The sequence below is a fragment of the Ciconia boyciana genome, chromosome 15 (assembly GCF_034638445.1).
Source record: "Ciconia boyciana chromosome 15, ASM3463844v1, whole genome shotgun sequence".
NCBI classification, from domain to species: Eukaryota; Metazoa; Chordata; class Aves; order Ciconiiformes; family Ciconiidae; genus Ciconia; species Ciconia boyciana.
Window position 1 is genome coordinate 2,309,628 of NC_132948.1, and position 22,082 is coordinate 2,331,709.

The 22,082-nt window shown below is 41.4% G+C and overlaps 2 protein-coding genes across 9 annotated transcripts in view; one reads left to right on the forward strand and one right to left on the reverse strand.

The window, feature by feature from the left end:
- Positions 1-13,032, reverse strand: part of RNFT2 (ring finger protein, transmembrane 2) — a 34,715-nt gene extending 21,683 nt beyond the window's left edge. For 3 of the 7 annotated variants that reach the window (XM_072880435.1, XM_072880438.1, XM_072880432.1), the window contains exons 1-5: positions 9,565-9,647; positions 6,256-6,734; positions 5,025-5,101; positions 3,364-3,464; positions 583-736 (exon numbers count right to left, since the gene is read on the reverse strand). In XM_072880435.1, the coding sequence (XP_072736536.1) occupies positions 583-736; positions 3,364-3,464; positions 5,025-5,101; positions 6,256-6,734; positions 9,565-9,647 (894 nt within the window). Of the gene's footprint in view, positions 1-582; positions 737-3,363; positions 3,465-5,024; positions 5,102-6,255; positions 6,735-9,564; positions 9,648-9,842; positions 10,056-12,272; positions 12,461-12,798 lie in introns of those variants that run through there. The other 4 variants (XM_072880436.1, XM_072880433.1, XM_072880434.1 and 1 more) reach the window with 3 other exon arrangements.
- Positions 12,880-19,739, forward strand: SPRING1 (SREBF pathway regulator in golgi 1). 2 transcript variants are annotated; one of them, XM_072880439.1, is made up of 5 exons: positions 12,880-13,456; positions 14,072-14,140; positions 15,530-15,681; positions 16,188-16,301; positions 17,331-19,739. In XM_072880439.1, the coding sequence occupies exons 1-5, from the start codon at positions 12,895-12,897 to the stop codon at positions 17,412-17,414; spliced, it is 981 nt and encodes a 326-aa protein (XP_072736540.1). In that variant the 5' UTR covers positions 12,880-12,894; the 3' UTR covers positions 17,415-19,739. The 2 variants fall into 2 exon arrangements, with proteins under 2 accessions (XP_072736540.1, XP_072736541.1); XM_072880440.1 differs by having other exon boundaries at positions 13,201-13,456; positions 14,072-14,228.
- Positions 19,740-22,082: the final 2,343 nt, after the last annotated feature.

Consider the following 22,082-nt stretch of genomic DNA (forward strand, 5'->3'; position numbering starts at 1 on the left):
GAGAGAGAACGTAGTGAAAAAGTTTCAAAAGTTAGGCATAGTCTAAATACGATTTTATAAACATTTAACTATGTTAACCATTTAGTTAAAATATTTCTTCACCCATGGTTAGAACTGGCGCTGTCTCTTGTGGCATCAGTAGCTTCAATTTAATATCGTTACTTCTTTGACCCAAGTAGAAAGTGAAAGAGACAACTGCAATACTTGCAATTTCTTTCCATTAAATGAAGAGATTTGTGCTTCAGAAATATCTATTTACAGAGATTACTCAGAAAACAACTTAGAACAAAGTAAACCAGAAAAGGAGTTATCTCACTGCTAGTACCTATTCATTTTCAAGCAATGCTTACCTCTCTCTCTCTCTCTGGACTTTAATCACCTGCTGGCATTACTAAACCCTTGCTCAGGTCTGCAATGGCTCAAAAACCAAAACTCACTACCCAGGTGACTTTCTGCCAAAGTTTTATCAGAGATTTTATTATTTTTATTCTTCCACCCATATTTCATGCTGGAAACATGTTGTAAAGGTACCAGATTATCAAAGACAAACATCCATATATCAAGAAGAAAAGAGACTCTTACCTTTGACTTGACAGCTAGGATGATCTTAGGCAGAGCAACAATTAGGCATTTCAATGCAATGGTGAGGTACTTCAGTACAAAGTCTGCGATCCCCACAATCCACATCAGGCCGAAGAAGTCCAGCCTCTCAAGGTTGGGTTTCAGAAATATAAGGCTGAAAGGCATGACAACAAGGCTCAAACACCAATGAGGAGAACCTCACTTAAGCTTCTTGATACCAGCTGTATCCACTGCTAGCCAGAGAAAGCCTAGAAACTCCACTGAACTTCAGTGAAGTTCTCAAGGGCAATAGGAATAAGACATGCAAATTAGTCCCATGGTTCCTCTGGGCCTCTTGACTTTGTTTGGTTTTGCCCATTTCTACTGAGGTCAGCAGGTTTGCCCACTATCAGAAAATAGGACCCAAACGTACAAAATCTGTTTTGGAAGATTGCAATCTCCATAACCTGCAACCCACGCTGTAAAAGAGCCTTTGGTCTAATGACAGTGCCTTTAATCCACAGGCTTCCTCTATCAGATCTGATTGTAAAAGCTTATCCTTTGAAGTCCAAGTCATCAGTAGTTATGATTCTTTGGGGAAGTCATGGCCAAGTCAAGACCACTATGTCTTGCTCCTCTGAGGCTGGCTTGCCACAGGTACAACGACTGCAAGGGCAGCAGTCTCTAAAGCTACTTGTGCATGTGAAACAAACTGGTGACAAAGGAGGCACTGTATTAGCCATGGCAGAAAGGTCAGAACTTCAGGTGTGTCATGCTCTGATCAATGGCTCGCCACTGTCTGAAGCAGACCAAGAGCTGGGCTGTGTTAATTAGCAACTCTTACCTGAACCAAAGATCAAAAAAAGTAGTGCCCCTTACATAACATTATTGACTGGGCTGCACATTTGCTCTTTAAAGAAGGGGAGTCCAGGACAGGAGAACTTCACGTAGCAATGGGCAGGAGCTACTGACCTGAGCAGCAATGAGGACTGGACCCTACTCACACTGAAAAAACAGGATTCCTCTTCAGGATATTTACCTACTAAAGCCTCATGGTAGAAAGCAAAAGCTTAACAAAAAAAGAGCAAAATTAAAATAACCAACCCAGAATGAAAAGCCTGAACATGAATTTAAAATACTCACAACATTGGCACAGCACAACAGGTAAAATTACACCCTAAAAACAGAAACAGAATCAGAGACTTTACTACTATTCATGCACTAGAAACAAGCAAAAAGTAAATAAATCAGGAAACGAAAAATAAGCCAGAAAGAAACAAAACTGCAGCAGCTACTTCTAATTTCACAGGCCTGCCTCATGAATCGTCACAGGTCCCCACACAGCAAGCAATAGATATACTAGCCCAAGCATGACACAGCAGGCACCGCTACAACACTCGCTTTTCAGTGAAGCTGTTGCCCAGTCTGCTCACTGTTAATAAACCACTCCCTGAACAGTGTGTAGGATGGCCCCAATTTAATGAAACCTTTTTATTTTAGATGATCTAACCTTTATTTTAAACTAGTCCCATTCATGCTTTTAACCTTAACCTTCTTCTTAGAGAAACGCTGTTTCCCTGTGGTGCAAACAAATTTCTTCTTAATGCTTTCACACCTTTTTGCCATACCTGTTTCTTCTCTTCCATTCCCTCCCACAAGCCCTACACAGAGTATCCCATGGCTTGCCATTTCTCATTCGGACCCACACATACAAGCCTTCTCATCTCTCCTCCTTTCTAGAAGCATTTACACATACAGCTTTCCAATGATCAAACCCAAATACATTAGGGGCAATTCCAAAGGATACCAGGGTTGTGGGCAGACCTTGACTCTTCCACTGCATAGACAATATTGATAGGAAGAAGCAGGGAAGCAATGAAATAAATGACAGAAAAAACATACCCAAGAGCCATCTAGCCATAACCCAACTGATGCATGTTACACACATTGTATTTTCAGTCTGAAGTTCTAAGTCCTCTTCAGTGGGACAATTAAAATCTTCATTGGGAAGATAATTCATATGGTTTTAGCCACTAATATCAAAACTACTTTCTGAAGTAACTAGGTTTGATATTGCTCTGTTTCTTCCTATTTGCTCTACTAACATCCCCTTGCTTAAGTTCTGTATCTTTGCTTTCTATCTGTCATTTAACCCCTGCTTTGTAATAAGAAGGGATAGTACTGAACCAAATCCATGGGTACTAACTTTTCTGTATTTGAGAACCACTTTAGTCCGAATTTGAAAGTGGAGGCTACCTTAATTACCCCAGATCCAAACGCCTCCAAGCCCTGAGGACACCGACGTAAAATACTACTATTTAATCTCTGGTTTATCTTCTGTAATAGATTCAAAGCTTGCTAGACTGAAGAGAAAACATCACAGGAAGAGGAAAATCAGAGGGTAAATTTCTTATCTGCTTCCAACACCTGCTCTTTATGCTCAGTCACAGTGGTCAAAATGGAAATTCAGAAGTCCCACTATAAAAAAGTATCCACCCTGCTTCGATACATAAGAAAATTGCAAGACTACATGTTTCAAGCAGCAACACTGTAGTATATCCTCACACCCTGGCCCATTTAAACCCTGGTTATGTAATTTATTGATAGGAGCATAGTCTGGTGGTAGAAGCGACGCACACATTCTTTTCCTCCATTGACAGCTATTACAAAGATGTAACAAAGACAGCAGATACCTTAAGTACGCACACTTCCTCCCAAAGTGTGGGGAAAAGTGGGCTTCCCTCTTTTCCTCCCTGGCAATTATCACCTGCTTCCATCATGTACCATGTACATTTTGCCCACCTGTTGTACAGCTGCTGAGAGCTGAATGTGTAAAGCAAGTACAAGGTGTTTCCAGTGAGAAAGGCCAGGATCCAGAAGACAACCAACACTGATCTCTTCTCCTGAGCAAGAAAAAAAAGCAGCAAAGATAAATTCAAAGTCTCAAGGGTTGAGCTGAGCCTTCGACTGCTGAAAAATGCAAGACTAACTCAGGGGACACAAATACGCAACTAAGTGTTCAGTAATTAGTTTATTTACAAAGGACTAAGAAGTAGGCTGCTAGGTAAAGACATATATAAACAAGCAGAAATGGCTCTCATTCACCTAACCTTTTCAAATAAAGCAACTTCAGAGAAAGTAATGGAAATACACTGGTGAGAATGACAGCCTTACTTGCAGAACACAATTTTCAAAGTTGGGATCTTTCTTGGGACATCTAAATTCTCCTGATATTTAAAACGCAGTTTGACAAGCAGGTTAAAAAAAAGTCAGTTCCATATATTGTACTGTAATTCTGAGCTGTCACCTGTCTGGAATGACACTTCATGAAAGGGGTGTTTTACAAATAGATTCAAAGCCACTTACAAGAAGGCTTAACTAAATCAAATATAACAACCCATCACTACATGCAGCAGATATGAATGTTATCTGAATGCATGGAGGTTCTAGAACATGCATTTTTGATTCAAGAAATAATTAAAGGTCAAAAGAAGTACAAATTTTGCATTTCAAAGAACAAGGAACATTATAGACAGAAGCTGGATGGCAGAAGACCTTGTCCTGGGTCTTGGCCCAGTGTAATTTTGGTGAGTAAATTTTACTCCTGGGAGGAAAAAAAACCCCAGCATTTTTCTTGTGAGCTGATTTATTAAGAAAATAGCTCTTTGTAGCTATTCAACAGCCAGGGATGTTAGGTTGAGATTTAAAGCAGGTGGATTAATGGGCACACTGCTGGAAAGACAGAGGTGCAAAGTGCAAGGCAACAGCAATCTATTACATGATTATGCGATTTATCTGTTCATTCAGTGTCGTATTGCTTTTATGCCACTGCTGTTGGTAGATACAAGTGTACACTTGTGCCACCCATGTCATTTTTACAAAAAAGCAATTCTACTCTTGTGCTTTTAGTGCTGTTGAAGTATTCTGCTGACACTGAAGATCATAAGACCTGAAAAGATCTGCTAGTTTCTTTATATTCTAAGCATATTATCAACACAGCATTATAAAGATATTAACAAGTAATACATCTACAAAATCCTTCAGCTGAACATCTCAAAACATTATCTAAATGCTAATAAATTAAATCTCATCATTAACTAGTGAAATAGGTTTCAGGACCTCTGCTGTATATAATGGGGAAAGGCACAGAGAAGTGCTTGAAGATGCACTGCCAGTCAGTGGCAGAACCAGAAGGAGACTACGATATCCCTGACTCTTCCTCTCTTCATTTTACTATGCCACACTTTCACAAAAGAGCAGGATGGAAACTGTGGGAGAGCATCAATGGGGAGAAGTAGGAAGAGGAAGTGAGGATTACAGCACAGTACTCTTCTTCTGACAGATCTGTATCCATATAATGGCATTCATCCCTACATTGCAAAAGAAGGTTCAACCCAGACATTGTTTTGTATACAAAGAGCAATGTTGCTTGGGAACGTAAGAGAGTAAGATGCTGTACTCACCTTCAGAGCAACCTGTTCTCGGAGTGTTGAGTTGGCATATGCAAATGTGCTGGCCATACCAATGCACACAGCAATCCCTGCAGGGAAAGACACCGTCAAAGTATGTAAGGCTGGGCAGGAGGATCTTCAGTCCTAAGCCAGGACTGATGTCAGCATCTCAAGCTTAGAAAAAAATTGACTGGGTGATATTCTGGATGCACTGGGAATTAAAATATATAGGCGACTAAACCAGTGCAGTCTGGACTCATAAAGTTCAAATTCAAGCTAAATGAAAATGAAGCTATTGCAGCGAGCACTTGCCACCCAGCCCAATACAAACGCTCTGTCCTAATGTCAGGTTCTGTGCTGAAGGAGAACAGAAGTGCTGCAAGTTGTGGCTCCATTGTGCAAAGAGAACTCAGCTAGATGACAGTATTACAATAGCTGTTCAGCAGCTCATGGAGAACAGGGCACACTATCAAAACCATACAGGATACCAGGTCCAAAGAGCAAGATGTTGCAGACATGAATCAATACTTCTTTTTGGGAATACTGGAAGAGCTGTAAGTGGACTAAACTCAAGCATTACTGGCTTCCCTGGGATAATAATCTCAGCATACTACTCCCAGAATGAGTAAGGATCCTCAGACATGCCACACATACAATTTTGTAGTAAGAGGAGGATTAGATTATTAGATTTTACATGACCACTGAGGGGCTGAAAAACTCAGGTACCATTAAAGAAACCTGATTAGACATATATTTTAGGGCATTCTGAAGACCAGGACTGCAAAGTGTAACTGCTGATGCTGTTTGGCTTGATTTCACAACTACCATCCTTCTAGCTATACAAGTGTCTCATCCCTCTGAGCCCTTCTGTGCTACACAGAGGCCTTTGCAAATCACTAATGTAAGCTCTCCCCATCTCTCCTGGAAAGAGGTCTGAGGGACAAGCCTTGGTAACATCCTCAGCCCCTACAGGAATGTCAAGGAGAGATTAGGAAAAGGTACAGAACTGATCTTCCACAGGTCAGGACAGGAAACAGATGGGACTGACACAGATGAAAACAGCTTGGACTGAAAGTAGGCTGAATTTATCAAATGCATTATCCCATGCATTTGAATATATCCCCTTCATGCTAGGCTACCTCTAGACACTGTCATGTGGACAAATGTATCAGACACCACAGCATGATAAAGCTTCCTAACCACCCTCTAATACACTTACAATCCAAAAAGGATAGATGCTTACCAAGTTTATGCTGGAAACAAACTTTAGCCAGGAGGATCAAGATGAAGGGAAGTCCCTTCTGTAGCCAACCGATCACAGCTTTTAACTCTGAAAGAGCTGGGGCTGGAGTTCCAGCTTGCTCATCACTGCCTTCCTCAGCATGCCCGTGGCGGTCCCCTCCTGCCATGTGCAGTAGAGATGAACCCCGGTGATGGCCATGGTGGAAATGATGGGATGATTGCCGGTGGTGAAATGGGGCTCCTTCAGTACGACTGGTCCCTTCCTCCCTTGGGGTTGGCATCTGAATGAATACTTCCCCACCTCCTGCTGAAGAGCCCAGAACCAAACCTGACTGGAACGGTGTGGCTGTGATGGTGCCCGACGGGATGCCTGCCAGGCCTGAGAACAGCTGTTGTGGTGAGGAAGCTTCAGCCTTCAGACTTTCAAAAACTCCACTTTCATCCACGCTGGTTTCAGAACTGACTGTTTGGCTCCGGTTTCTGCAGTGGACGGAGATTAGAGAAAAGTGATTAAACAAAAATAAGTGCCACAGAAATTGTCAGTCTTTTAGCCCAGTGTGGCCTAAAACTGACTGTGGTCATTTAAGAGTTCCTCACACACTGTCAGAATATGTAGGTCTCCAGATGACAGATGTTTTTCACTCTGTTTGCTGTTGGAAAGTCACAGTTGCAGAACTAGAGGCCAGTAATCGGACTCCTAAGGTAAGATCAGAGTAATTCTAAAGAATTGATCAAAATGCACCCGCTCCTTCATCTAAGGAACAGAGTTCCCAAACACTCTCTTTACTTTTGGAGAAACCAAAGAAATAACCCATCCGATACCAAATTCAACATCTTCTATAATGAGTTCAGTATTTAAAGAAAAACATAAAGAAAACCCCATATAACTTTACACAGTGCAACCAAGACAGGTCATATTATATACAACCAAATTAATCAAGCTAACTCAAAGAAATGACCTACCCCCAAAATCTTCTGTCTTTATTTAGGGATGATCGCTACTTGCCTGCTGATGAATGACACAAACAAGAGACAGAGTCAACTGGGAAGAGAAGCGCTGAGAGCTGCTTGTGTGTCCCTGACCCAACAAATACTGTAAGTGAAGGATGTGCTCATGGGTCAAAAGAAATTGTTTTATTTTGGTATTCTTGGCAAATTGGACATGGATGTACCCAAATTACTGGGCACTGGCCAGAATTAGACCTGGCACCGATTCTTTCCTGAGCTTGTGGGATTATAGCCAGATTCCAAAAAGAAAGTCTTAAATAGCCTCATCCTAATACCAAAAGAAAATACGCTTTCTTTGCCTGAACTCAGTACTGTGGCACTGAAATGAATACACGTAAAGTTTAGATGACAAGGAACAATACAGGTAACAAGTAGAACGATCATTAGGCACTAAATGCTTGGCAGACAGCAAATACCTCTCTAACTTGCAAAAGGAGAGTAAAGAATAAATAAAGCTCAGCAAGAGGCAAAGCCCACAAATAAGGCATGTTGCAGAACTTCAGTCTCTCTTGATTTTAATCCTTGGAGATCTCTAACTTTAGAAATAGTGGTCACAAGCTGAGACAGCACATGCAGGCACATGCAGGGCCCTTAACCCTCTCTCTCCCATGGGTTCAAAAGCCTCCCCAAGCATCTTACAGGGCACAGAGCACTGCCTTTCATTTCACTCTGGAGATAGCTTCAAACCTCTCAGGGCATACCTTCCCACTAAGCAAACTCCTAATAAGGCTTTTTATAGCTACACCCCATTCCCAATGTCTCTCCACAGGCTCCAGCAAGGAATCAAGTCGACAAGATATTGCACACCTCTTCTTGGTTCAAAATATTAATCAACCAGATCTTGGATTTTACACCTAACATTACAATTCAGGCATGTATATACAAGACAGGGACATAATGTGACAGTACTTATGTCTGGGAACATAACAAACAGATTGGGTGGAACCCAGTGTTACAGATGAAGACACAAGTATTGTTTGGAACAATACTACCAGGACACATGACTATGTTTTCAGCAGGAAGAAATTAATCAGGAACATATTTAAAAACAAATAAACAAGGATGGAATTGTGAGTCTGCTGAAGTTAAGAGAAGTGAAGACCAGTGGCAACAGCATTTCATTCTACAGTTAGGAAACCTTCAGCCTATGTTAGTGACAATATGTATTTACCCTGTTAAAAACCAGAAGCATTTCTAAAAACCAGTTGACATTACTGTGCTTATCTTTTGCACTCAATAATAGACACCTATCCTGAATACATTTTAACCACTCCAGCAGATCCCAAAGTGCCTTACAAGTTTGTACAGACTCAGAGAGCTCTACATTGCAGATGAGAGGACCCACACAACATCTTATGTGCCTCTCAAGCCCCAGGCTTGCCTGCTGGTATAAAACCCACAGACTGCACTGAGGCTTGGGCAGCACCATGCAGAAAAAGTTGAAGATGGCTTTCTTTCCCCCTGAAATTAAGACTGGTACCATGCTAGAAGTGGTCATGACATCAGGCTTCACTTCTACCTGCAAAACCACTAAGAAATACTTAGCGACTGCTTGTGATCATGATCTTTCACTTACAATCTCAGCTCAGCCAAAGCAATGAAATTCGTTAGTTCCATCTTTGTCTTAGAGTAATTAGATTAGTTTCTTCTTTAGAAAAAAAAAAAGAGTCAAGTTCTAACCCTGGGAAAGCACAAGGGAATATTTAGTACCAGAACAACAACAGTGGCAAGCCTTCCTTGCTGATGTTATAATTACAGAAGTGAATTTGAGGTATTCTACTTCTAAATTTTCACATACATGAAGCTAGATACAGATTCTGGGGTGATGTAAAGGATCACCCAAAATCTTTATAAAATACTAAGTAATAGTATTTTATACTATGGGAGCTTCAGACCAGCAGACTTTTAAAACATCTTAATAACAGAAGTATAAATAGCCTCTGGTCATACAGATTGATCCTTTCAGATTTATAGCACTTAGGATCCCCACAGGACTGTGCCATGAATCGCTCTTCCAGAGCTCCAAAATGTCCTGCCTATGCTAAGCCAACTGTCTCCATATGTGCCATACTGGATCATGAAACCTGAAACACTGTGGTTGGTAGTAGTCAATCAGTGACATGAAGGAGAAAAGTAAATGTGTCTCTAAACTCGAGCAGGCAGCCTGGCCACAATACATGCACAAGAAGTATATGCCTTTCTTACTTTTGAGCTTTCCTCTCCTAAAACACCCCATATACTGAAATCAGAACATCACCCTCTGGAGAGGAAAATAGAGGAAAAAAGAAGGAAAAAGTTTTACCTTTCAGGAGGAACGTTGTCAGTGTTGCTGCTATGCCGTCTCTGCATTTTCCTCAAAACCTTAAAACACAACACGCTCAACATTAACGTTGCAGGCCAACAATTCCCAGTGTGACTACTAACAAAGGCCCACAGTCAGAGGGCTGTGAAACCCATTCAGCTAGTGACATGGCTGGCATAAATCATTTGCTTCTCTGAAAGAGCACCTCAAGCTTGCATTTGTTTCTTAGTACACTTGCGAAGAAGCAACTTTCAACTGGGAAATGGAAGCACACATACACGGGTCTCCAAGCAGGGCAGGAACTAGTCAGATCCCCTTTTGCAGTATGTGGCAGTCACAAGGAGTGTACGGCTGTGTGATGACATGTTCTGCTAACGAACTTGAGAACAACTAACAGAGTAGCTCTTGATGTGACACGTGAATCGACATACGCTCTCTGGAAATGAAATCCCTTCTTCCTCTTCTGAAGAAACTTGCTTTGTAAAGCAAAACTGAGAGGGAGGAAAAAAAGAAAATGTATAAACATTTTTTAATAAAATACAATCAGGTCATGACAATGACAATATTCTTTTAAATAAGCAACCCACTCCTTTTAAACCACGAAAATGCCATTAGAAAACTCTGGAAATGGTCATAAATAATCTGCACATATGCAAAAGATCACATGTTCCTGCTCCACTAATTCTGGAACTGTCAGCATAAAAAAAGTAAGGTCTCGAGTGGGAAATGAAAAGGCATGGAAATTGTATTAACTTCAGGAACTTTTTCTAGAACAAGCAGATAAGTTCTTTATTTAGTTATTTAAATCTCTGCTTTCAAGTGTCTAATTTTAAGGGAACCTCAAACACGTTACAACTTTTAAAAATAAAGTTAATTCAAAAGCAAAGAACACAGAATCATCAGCATCATCAAGGCACAGCAGAGTACCTGGCAAATAGTCTTACACTGCTAATGTTATATTAGTTATATAAAACCTGAGGAATGGGCTACTTTTGCAAGTGATTTGTCCAGGTTTCCACAGGCATTTCATAGAAGATTGAGAGAGACATCCTTAAATATTAAAGTCTGATCCTACTCAGCCCTAGACTACGATAGCTACTGAATAAAATGTAAAAGGCTGTAAATACTTTTGAATATCAAAAGTTATAATACTATTTATAACATTTCATACTGCATGAATATATGTAAATAAATGTGTAGCCCTATATCTGTATTCTGTAAAGGCACAATGGCTCTGAGAACATCTCCTAGCTGTCTGTAAGCAGAGGTATGCAAACTGAGAAGTAGAAAATATGGAATATTTATTTTTTTCCCCTATAGTTTCACCTTTTCATTCACATTCTTTACTTTCAGTGACCCACTAGCCGATGCAAAATTGCATTAAATTCAAATTTTATCCCTTAATAAAGCCCAAATCATGCAGTTCACAGTGCATGAACAGTTGTGTTTACCACATACACCTGCAGTAAAAGTACATGTAGTTTGCCCAGCCCTGAAGATAAGTTACAAAGCAGAGAAAGAATAAAGGGTATTTCAGTTAAATCACACAAGTAACTACTGAATCTGTAACAAGATGAGGAAAAAAAAAGTTAACATTTACAAAAAAGAGAAAGACTCTTGGTTTGTAACATCCGGTCTTGAAGAACCCCATCAAGTGGGCTGAACTGAGACAACACCAGACTTGAGTCATCACTGACAGCGAACATGAGATGTTTTAATATGAGATGCCAACTTTGGACATCCCCTTGACGGTTAATATAAATACACACATATCTATGTAAATAAGATTTGGCATAATCATATATGGCAGGAAAACCACAGCTTTTAACACATTTTATGGAGAGGATGCAGGAAGCCATCATGAGTACCAGAACTCTAATTCTAACCAAAGTTTTCTGATTCCCTAAGTTACCAACACTCTCTTAACTATGAATTTTGATCCTGTAACTCCCAGCAGTTTTTAAATCTCTAGCTACACTTTTCAATTTGTGTTGTGCTTTCAGGGCCAAAATTTGTTTTATAATGATCTGTAAGTTTTATCCAGTAAAAAATACATATTAAAGTTTTTTTTCCAGATTTTTAAAACCTGCATTTGTAGTAACAACACTTGGTACTCCAGGAATCTTTGATGCTTTCCCTGCAGTAAATGTTATTTGACCCTAACTTGACAGTATCTCTGTTGACTTAATATATAATATTATCCTCTTTTTAACCAAAATAGTAATTAAGATATGAGGAAACGGCCAAGACAGGCTGACCCATGCAGGCAGAGCTGTCCTACCTGTGAACAACTTCAGGGTCACTGCTTATAAAGAAATCTGTCCATTTTCCCATGCTACAAGCTGAGAGCTAGTCAGTGTGGAGATAACTCTGAAACTTGGAAAATCCTTCACTCTCTTCTAGACCGTTAGAAGCCTACTAGATTGTAATGTGAAATCACGTTCCAAAATGACATGCAGCTCTACGGGGAGACATTTTTTCTTTTGGCATCAGCCATGAAGGGGACAGTGACATGAATGCCAAGTACTGAAGATGCAGGATTTCATGAGATGTAATCATCTGTTCTGCCCAGAGTCCTACAGATTTAAGATCAGATAGAATTTAAATGGACTTTGTTCCAAAAGGCACTCAGCTTCAATACTGATTGGTTCTGCCTTTCTGGATTAGAGGTTTTCATCTTGCAACGCTTGGACATTTTTTAACAGTACCTGAACAACAGGTTTAACCAGAGGTGCAAGGTGCCACGGTGGGAGAGAGGGAAGCTCACGAGGATGCAGACATCTCATACATGGAGTCCTTCAGATAATCCAAGATGATCCAAATTTCAAACTCATCACAGGTCCTTCAAGCTGGATGATTGTATGGCACCTGGATCACAGTGCTCAAACAGGCGCATCTGTAAGAAGCACATGCATAGAGTCATTTTCACCATAGCACAGTGAGTTTCAGCTCTCTATCTCCTTGGGAATGACAGAGAGGAGCAGGAAGCCTTGCTGCTTCAACGCCTGTGCACGTGCATGATCCAACAAGGCCGTTTTCCTCTGGGATTGGCACCTGCAGCCCTGCTCACTGCACAGGCACTCCCTGGGCACCTTGCTGAGCTGCACTCTGCCTTCATTCCATATATACACACACGTGTGTGTATGTGTAATAAATAAAAATATACATAAATGTATTTATATACACACGCACATATATACAGATATATATCTATAAATACAGTTATATACATACACACATATATACGTATACAGACAGAGAGACAAAGGTGAGGCCTTTTTTTTTCCAATTAGGTCGGGGAAGGAGATGCTCGCTGGAGTATGTGACTAAATGCCCCAGCGGGGGCGGGAGCAAGCCGGATCTAGGGAGCAGCAAGCCCGGCCCGGCCCGGCCCGGCCCAGGAGGCCGCAGCCCCCCGTACCTACCCGTGCGGGCCGCGGTCACGGGCACCGCCCTCGCCCGGCGCGGCCGCACCCTCTGAGCTCACGCACATCCGTGGCTTCCGCCTCCTCCGCCCCGCGGCCGGCGGAAGCGGTTGGGCTGCGCTCTCGGGAGGGAGGCCGGGCCCGGTGGCAGCGCCTGGGGCACCGCGCCGAGGCTCTCCGCCGGGCGCAGTCCGCGCTCCCTCCCTCCACCCCTCCCTCCGCCGGAGCCGGTGATGCCGGTCTCGGATCAGCGCTGCCCCCGCCGTTCCTCTCCCTCCCTGCGGCGGGCGAGCGCGGCGGCGGGGGGCTGAGGGCCCAGCTCGCGGCCCCGGGGCCGGGCCGCCCGGCGCGCCGCCATGGTGCCCTGGGGAGCGGTGCTGTGGCGGCGGCTGCTGAGGAAGCGCTGGGTTCTCGGCGTCGTCTTCGGGCTCTCCCTCGTCTACTTCCTCACCAGCACCTTCAAGCAGGTCAGTGCCCTCCTGGAGCCCCCGGACGTGCGGTCCCGGTCCCGGTCCCGGCACGCTGGGGGCGGATAAACCACCCCCCTTATCCCAGGATAACTTTTGTTTTTCAAGTTCTGTCGCTGAACTCCTGGGATATGTTGCCGTAAGAATTACATCATAATTATTAAATAAAGACAAGAGTTAAAAAACATCGTGTCTGATAATGTATTTAGACAGCAACAGTGTTTTGAACCAAAACTGGAAAAAAAAAAGTCTTGAAGGGACTTGGTTATTCTGTTGTAATGTCTCTTGTGAACTGTAATTCCACTAGCAAAGAACTTACAAAAGAGAAATATGTGTACCTATGGTTATTTAATAGAATACATGCTACTTTTGTGGTTGTAATAACCGAGTTCAGCTCTATTAGCTGATCCTGTGGTGAACTTGCATACCCCAGTTTTACTGGATTACTTTGCTTTCATGCTCTGTAAAGCAAAAGCTACTGCAAGTAATATGTTGCTTACTCCACTGACACTCGAATTTACAACTACTAGGCATTTTTTATTGTGGGAAAAGCATGTGGATTGCAATGGCAGAAGGAACTTGTACGTTTGGTTGCATTGCTGTCTTTCCTTGCAGGAAGAAAGGACAGTGAGAGATCGGAATCTCCTCCAAGTGCAAGAGCACGAGCAGCCGATCATGTGGAAGGTGAAATTCAGTTCGGGAAACAGCAGTCAGCTGAGTAACCAGTGCAGGAATTCTGTGCAGGGGAAGCTCCTCATTACAGATGAACTGGGTATACTTGATACTAAGAATTTATTCTGCGTATTGCAGTGTTGACTACTGCTTTGCCTGTCTGATTGTTGATGGCACTTCCACGGAACAACTGCTCTTTATTAAGGCATTCTTATTGCATAACCTCAGCTGTTGGCATTTTATCCTCAGACTGGATTAATTTTGCTGTGGCTGCAGACACTGCTGATGTGATTCTGTGCACAGCAGGCTTGGGTCCAGCTGGACTTAGCTCAGGCACGGTTCCTTATGAGTGTGGCTGTACTGTTTCCAGGACCACCTTCAATTCAAAGAACTCCAGTTACCTTTGCACAGAATGCAAGCATCAAGTCCTGCTCAACTTAGTGTGGGTGCTTGCTGAGCTATTTGTATCCCCCTGCAGTATATTCCTACTGTCAGGTATCTTGGGGAGAGTAATCGGGGAAGCCTGACTGGCCTTGTATGGAGGCAGCTCAGGACTGGTATAATTAGTGCTCAGTCACAGTTAACAAGCTCATCTGACCTTTGTAAACCCAAGGTTAGCTCTTGCAGGTTCTCAAATTCACCACTTGTTTTAAGTGTATGGAGCCTTTCCTGCCATGCACATATGCTTCCCCAGTGTGCCTGTTGGTCAGGCACTGGACCCTTCTTGACCAGAAATCAAGGCTGTAGAAAAACCACCACATCTTCTGTGATTTGCATCAATATTAAATGTAGCACTGCCTGAATTATGCTTACTGCTGATTCACTAAGGTCTCTAAAATCAGGGATATCTTTCACAGTCTAACACGGTGGTAGTACAGTTTCCATGGGGACATACACTGTGGTTCTATACTATTAAGGATTCCTCTCAACAATGACTATTCCAGCTATCCTGTGTGGATAAATCTAAGTCTCTTCATATTGAACTATAGAGTTACCCAGACATAGACCAGTTAGAAGAACATATATCATAGTTTTCTCCAATACAATCATCACCAATCACCGAAAGGAATCACCCCTTCCAATCACAACAATGAATTATGCCAAAAAGAAATCAGAACTTAAATATCCTGCATTGAAAGATGCAAATGGTATATACAGCATATTAGAGTAGGTACGTCATAGTTGTACAGATAACACCAGGTTGGAGTAAAACTCAACTCTATGTCCAAGTGTTATTTCAAAGAATTGCTAGTTAGGACTTCAGCCAAATTGAGGGGGATCATAATCTACTAAATGATAAACAAACCTGTTCTTAAGTCATGTGATTCTCACTATAGCATTTCTGTAGAATGTACCAAGGAGTACGTCTTGCCAGTTGTTACTGCTGCTTTTGTTTTTCAGGCTACATCTGTGAGAGGAAGGACCTACTGGTAAATGGCTGTTGTAATGTCAACGTGCCCAGTGCAAAGCTGTACAGCTGTGACAGCTGCCTTCCCAACGGCTGCTGCAGTGTGTATGAGTACTGTGTTTCCTGTTGCCTGCAGCCCAACAAGGTGCATAGACTTTCTCCTGCTTTTCAGGTGTTCGCAGGTTCCGCTGTGGCTTAAAGTGCTTGTTTGTGAGGAGCTTTTCCCTTAGAGGGGACAGTTCCTTTTCTTGGCAGGATGAGGAAAGCCTGCAAGGACCATATGGCAAGCTATAAATAAAGCTTTAAAAAAATCCATCCTTCCCACCTTTGTGAGCAAATACTGGGAGCCTTGCAAAACGTTTCAACTTCAGGGGAATTGCATTTGCTGAAGGGAAATGATTGCAGAAAAGCTATTCCAGCCAGTATCAGTTTTGCAATTATCACTGCTGTATTCCATTAGATTCTCTTCCTACTGCTGGGGTTCTGTGATGTGTTAACCTTTCAGTGCTTGCTAGAAATTCTAAGCGGAGTTGCTTACTGTTCCTCTGATACTTGAGCTGCATAGGTTAAGGTGAGCTTTGATTACTCCTTGTTGAAGTATGGTGTTTGTGGTTTTTTTTGTTTTGTCTTCTTTTTTTCTAACCACTTTAGCAACATCTTCTGGAACGTTTCTTGAACCGGGCAGCTATTGCTTTCCAAAACCTTTTCATGGCAGTGGAAGATCGCTTTGAGTTGTGTCTGGCGAAATGTAGGACTTCATCACAGGTAAGACACAAGTACATGGCCAGGGCTCAAAAATGGAAAAATACCCAAAAAGTGCCATTGGAAAATGGGGGTTGGTCCTATGAATGGCTGGTCTGTTGTGCTTGCATGCACACGGGCATTTTCATAAATCCTGAAGCTATAGGTGAGAGCTAATCTGAAGGCAATCCTCTGATTTGTAAGGTGATATGGTAACATCAGCAGTAAATAAAGGGCAAAATGCATATTTAGAGCAGGACAAATTGTACACTCTCTTTAGAAAAGAGGTATATAACTAAAAAGAGACTAGCTGAGTTCAATGACCAGTGAAGATCTCATAAGGATGAGAACAGCGAGAGTTGTTCCCAGTAGCTTCAGAATGCTATTTACTTTATGGTACATTTTTAGACTTACCATATGCTGACAATCATCTGCATAGCAACTCAAAAATTAATTTTTTTGTAATTTTTTTTGCTTTTTAAGAACAGAGGTGAACTTCTGTTACCTGTATGACTTTATTAGAAGTTTTGGTCTAAGCAAGCATCGGCCCTCTTAGAAAGTGCTGTTGGAGATGTCATGCAGCTTGAGTATTTAATATAGCGATAGGGATGGGTTGCAAACAAAGGACACAGTTCCAAATGTCTCCAAAGTTGGGGTTTTTTTACCCATAGTATCTGAACTCTAGTTTTTTCAAGAAAAACACACACATCTCAAGTAGCAACTTTATTATGCCTTGCTTGCTTAGGACATTTGATGATACTGCCTAAGCATATATAATTTTTTTTGGATATTGAATCTGTTCCCACCTACTTGGGTAGTCTCCTGAAAAGGAGATTCTGGGTATAGTTCAACATTAAAGTGCTATAATATAGCAACTGTCTTTTATATGTTGGGAGTGCAGTGTTGTTTGACTCCAGATGATACTCTAACGTGTAGAAGAATTTGGGAAATTTTTTGCATACGTATAAGTGCTCTGGGTTTTGGCCCTCAGTGAAGGGATGTATTGTTTCAATATGTGTGTATTGTTAAAGCTTCTCCTCCTCTTCCTGACAGAGCGTGCAGCATGAAAACACCTATAGAGATCCAATTGCAAAATACTGCTATGGCGAATATCCCCCAGAGCTTCTGCCTGTTTGAAAGCTCCGTGATCTAAGCAACAAAGGGAAGGAGCTGGAGACTAGAATCCTAGAATCTGGAGACTAGAATCTGGAGACTAGAGAGCAAGACAACAGCTGTTGCATTACAAGAGCCTCGGTGTAAATGGCTTATGTTGTTTCTGGGGACAAACCCAGAGGTGTACAGTGTAAGCGAGGGACTTAAGTTCTCTGGAATTGAATCTTGCTTTCTTCAGTTTGTTATGCACCTGCTTTAGAGTGCTAGAGTACTAGTACTGTACTAGAGTATTAGTACATTCTTTGAATACTTCCTCTAAATTTTAGGATGCACAGAGTCGATCTAGGCTATAAAACATCATACGAAAAATATCTCATGTAGCTTTGCAGCTGTACATGGAGGTTCAATTGTGTCTCTGCAGTCCAGAGACTTTCCAGAGTGACAGTAATAATTAGAGGATTTTTGCTTTTAGAGAGGAAAGCATGCCTGTTGTGCTTCTCTCTCTGGAGCACTTCTTGACATGCATGGTGTACATGACATATGTAATTATGAATTATTTATTCGTTTTATATGGATTACTAGCTGAAAGTATTGATGCTTTGCATAGCTAGTTGTTGATGCCTTTCAGTCCGTGTTTTATTATGTCAGGTAGAAAGGATATTTTAGATCCTGACTAAAATTGGTTGGGTTTTTTTCCTCTTTAGTCTAAAGGTATTGTATTGGGATTCGTCACTGTAGTGCTTATGTTCCTCTTAGTGAGTTTAAAGCATTCAGAACTCCAATGGAGTTGTTATTCTGTCAAAGTCCCATAGCACCAGAGAAGAGCAGGGATCTGCCTAGGATGGGATGTTTATAGTCTGTAAACACTTCCCTCAATACTCTGCAACAATTTCCTCAAAGAGGAGTCTTAGTCTTGTAAACAGCTCTCTGCTAGTCCACTTTCTGACAAAGCACTGAAGATTTGTTTGCTTGAACTTGTTCAGGCCTTGGTAATTCAAATGTACTTCACTCCTGGTTGTGCAGGAGGCAAAAGGGTGGGATTGTTCTAGGATTTCAGTTTAATGATGTCCTTGTGCATGAAGTAATTAGAGTGTCAGAACATGGCACAAGCCCTTCTTTGAGGACAACGGTGTTGCATGAGTTCAGTTAAACAGTCATGATGTTTTTGATTTGCTGTTTGACATACTTGCTACTCTGGGATTTCGGTCTGATCAGAATGGCACTAGAACAGGGTTGGTTCTCCTACAATTTCTCCTAGCTTTCTAAGGTTGCATTTTAAACTGTCTCCCTCTTAAGGCCACTCAACACAGAAAAGATGGGTAGAGAACCTGTAAAAAGCTGACTAAATTTGTGCTCCCCCTGCAAGTCACCGGGTGAAGTCCAAGCACTAGACAAAATTGGGCTGTTCTTTTCTATATGCAGAGCCTCATTTCTCTTGTTTTTACCCCATCCATCTCCTCCATGATTTTGACTTTGTGTATGCTTGTTTAAACTGATACTTCCTATTCCCTGACTGAAATAAACAATCTACAAAGGCTTTTTTTAAAAAAAAAAGTCAAGCAAGCACAGTGGTGGAGTATCCTGGTGCAGAAGTTCTGTAGAATGCTGTTGCAATTACATACGATATAAACAAGAAGTAGTGTTACCAGCCATCTGATAAAATCCACTTGCATTGTTTTCATTGTTCTTTCCCAGAAGTCATCAAGTGAGATAATGGTTCTGTCAGCAGATTCTCCTGAAAATTTTGTTTTTTCAACAGCTTAAAAGCTTTAGCATTAGCAGTTTATCCAGCTGAAAATCTGTCTCCCCTTTGCTGCCATCCTATGGCAACTTCCTGCAGCAGACGTGATACAGTGTGAAGATGCAGTGTGAAATGCTGTCTTCAGAGGGTAGCAGAGGTTACTTTGCTTTTCAGGGTTAAACAGATTCTTCACCCCTGTTCCAGCACTTCATAACTGTTTTCCTCAGGGAAGGTTGGTCTATTATATCATTCCTGCTGAGATGTATTCCAGCACTTCATGTTTTTGCACCATGACTGCTGAGATCAAGATACTGATGGCTTGCTCTTGCTTTCGTTTTCAACTTGGTATTAATTCCTTAGCAGGTGATACCACTGCTTGAAGCAGTAATTGTAAGAAATCATAAGAACCAACCTAATTCAGACAACATTAGTAGGAATTCCTGGCCCCCTTCTCTTCTAGAAAAACAGGATATGATCAGAAGAGCATTGTGACCATTGCCCATTCAATGGGACAGAAACGGCATCCTCCCTCCCTGGTTGTTGAGCTGTTCAACTAGTGTCTATACTATTATGTTAAATCATTAAAAATTTATCTGTGTTCCAAAATACTGCCTGTTCTCATGTCTTTCCTTGAACTACAAAGCAACTGTACCAAAATGTAAGTCTGAAGAATGCAGTGGAGTGGAGAGGGACACTAACTTGAATATGTGTAATAAAGGCAAGCAAGTAGAGGCAAACAGGAAATCTATTTAATTTTAATCTGAGAAAAGAGCACGCTTCTCTCAATGGTGCACAGAAAAATCTGGCCCTTTGCGAAAGTGGATTGAGCAGGGAAAGGAATGCAAATGATTGCTTCATGTTGTGAAGATATGGTGAGAAATGTCAAATCTGTGCTTCCTGGTAATACTTCTGTGTGGTTTAAGTGATGTCCATCCCTCTTGCAAAAAAGCCTGGTGACTGTGGTTGTCAGTGGCTGTCTGACATCTCCTTTCTATTTGTCAGCTAAGAGACTCAGGTTGTTGACTTGTGTTTGGCAGCAGATTTAATGAGAGCACTTGATGGAGTGACTAGTTCTGCTTATCTGCACTGAGGTCAATGCTGGGGATAATTGAATGGGTTGTGTACTCCTTGATTCCTGTAGTTTACAAGAATATTAATGCTAGTGAAAAATGGTAAGAGCTGACATCTAATGAGGAACAGGTATAGTATTTGGCTGTACCAATTTGGAAAGAGTAATCTATGGCAGAAGGGCAAAGCAGTAACTGCCATCTTAGCTGAATTTAAACTTGAGCCATTGGCCTTGAAAGAACCTGCTGTACTGCTCCATTGGGATGGTACATGCAGAATCAGATAAAAATTCTTATTGTGATGGGCTGGAGTTCTGAAAAGGCAAAAGCAAACTTCTGGCTTGAGGCCAACACTGAACAGTTGATGAGTTGGGATCACGGTTTCTGCAGTCTCGGAATCTCACTCACTGTAGTGGCAATTCTTCACCATCTCCTGTAAGTGTTCAGGCTTCTAATCACTTGGAGAACTTTCTAAAAAGTATGTTTGTAGTTAATTTTGGAATATAAAGCACTAAGCACAGCAAATCCTAAATATGAGTCTTTGTTCTGATATGTTTTTAAAAAGCAAACACTTTTTTGACTTCCCTTGTCATTTAGCTGCACAAGCTTGAGCTTTAGGATTTGTTCTGTCTTGTGCTAGTCACTTAAACTGCAAACACACTAGTTCCTTTAACCTAATACTGTAATGTGATATTTGTTCTTCAGTTATTCTAGTCAAGGAGAGGGGGGGAGGTGAAAAGGAATTCTCTAACTCAGCAGGTTCCACAAAAGATGGGAGTTCAGCAAATTATTGGTGCTTTAATAAGAGTCCTCTGCACTTCCTTACAACCCGAGGCAAACAACTAACTATATGCAGAGGGGAAAAAAATGCCAACTTCAAAACCTGCAGGGAATGATGGGAAAGTACTTAGTTCTTCATTTTTGATCCGTGTCTAATTAAACAGGCAGTCCTATCTAATATTTTTTGTCAAATAAGGTCTGACTTGTAGCAACATGCATATTGTCTACATGATGTTTTCAATTTTTGAGGCAGTCATATGGCCACAGATTTTTCTTAGAAATCATGGTTCTTAGTAGATTATAAGTATAGGTCTTAAGCAAGAATTCTCAGGATGCTTTCAGATTGAAGTGTGTTTGTTGCTGTGGTCTGCTGTTTTGCCTATGGTGAAATAACACAAAGTTGCAGAGTAGAGAAAAGTAAGAAACTAATTCTGGCTGAAAAGCTTGCTTCATAGAAGCTTGTCTAGTATGTATTTCAATTAAGGGGATAGAAGACCACAAGCTATAGTTGCAAATGGAATGGGAGGCAGGTGTTAGTTCACCTGTGAGATTACAATCAATCTGTTTCTACTATTAATGGTTGAAATGAGGTCTAGCACCTGATTTCTTGCCAGTTTAATGGAAGCTTCCACTAAAAACCAGCTCTCACTTATCTACTATGTTTTCTGTCTCTCTCTGCATGCACCTACACAGTAAGGCAGACTAACAGGAATCAAGGTGAATGGGAATCATATGTCAATTGTCTGCATTCTGTTCCTGTCCTGCACAAAATTTGTTTAGATTTTAAACTCCTCAGAGCAAGAAGACAACTCTACATTTGTAGTTCCTATGACTTCTGACCATGTCCTCACCTGGAGCCTTTAATGTACCTATTCATATGAATAATACCTGTCTTACACACACCCAGAAAAAAAAGAATCACTTTGAAGAAGTTGGTTAAGGTTGAGTGTGTCACAGGTGCACAGCCACTCCAGCATCCTAAGCTACTGACGTTGTCATGTGTATAAAAATGCATCTATCAGCTGTGTAAGATGACACTGGGTCATCTTACTGTATCCACACCTTCAAACTGAAAAATGTAGATTATTTGCAAACTACAGTTAC

Coding starts and splice junctions, on each gene's coding strand:
- SPRING1 (XM_072880439.1), top strand. CDS start 12,895: ATGCCCCAGCGGGGGCGGGAGCAAGCCGGATCTAGGGAGCAGCAAGCC. Junction 14,141..15,529: donor AGCAGCCGATCATGTGGAAG/GTGAAATTCAGT, acceptor TTTGTTTTTCAG/GCTACATCTGTGAGAGGAAG. Junction 16,302..17,330: donor AATGTAGGACTTCATCACAG/GTAAGACACAAG, acceptor TCTTCCTGACAG/AGCGTGCAGCATGAAAACAC.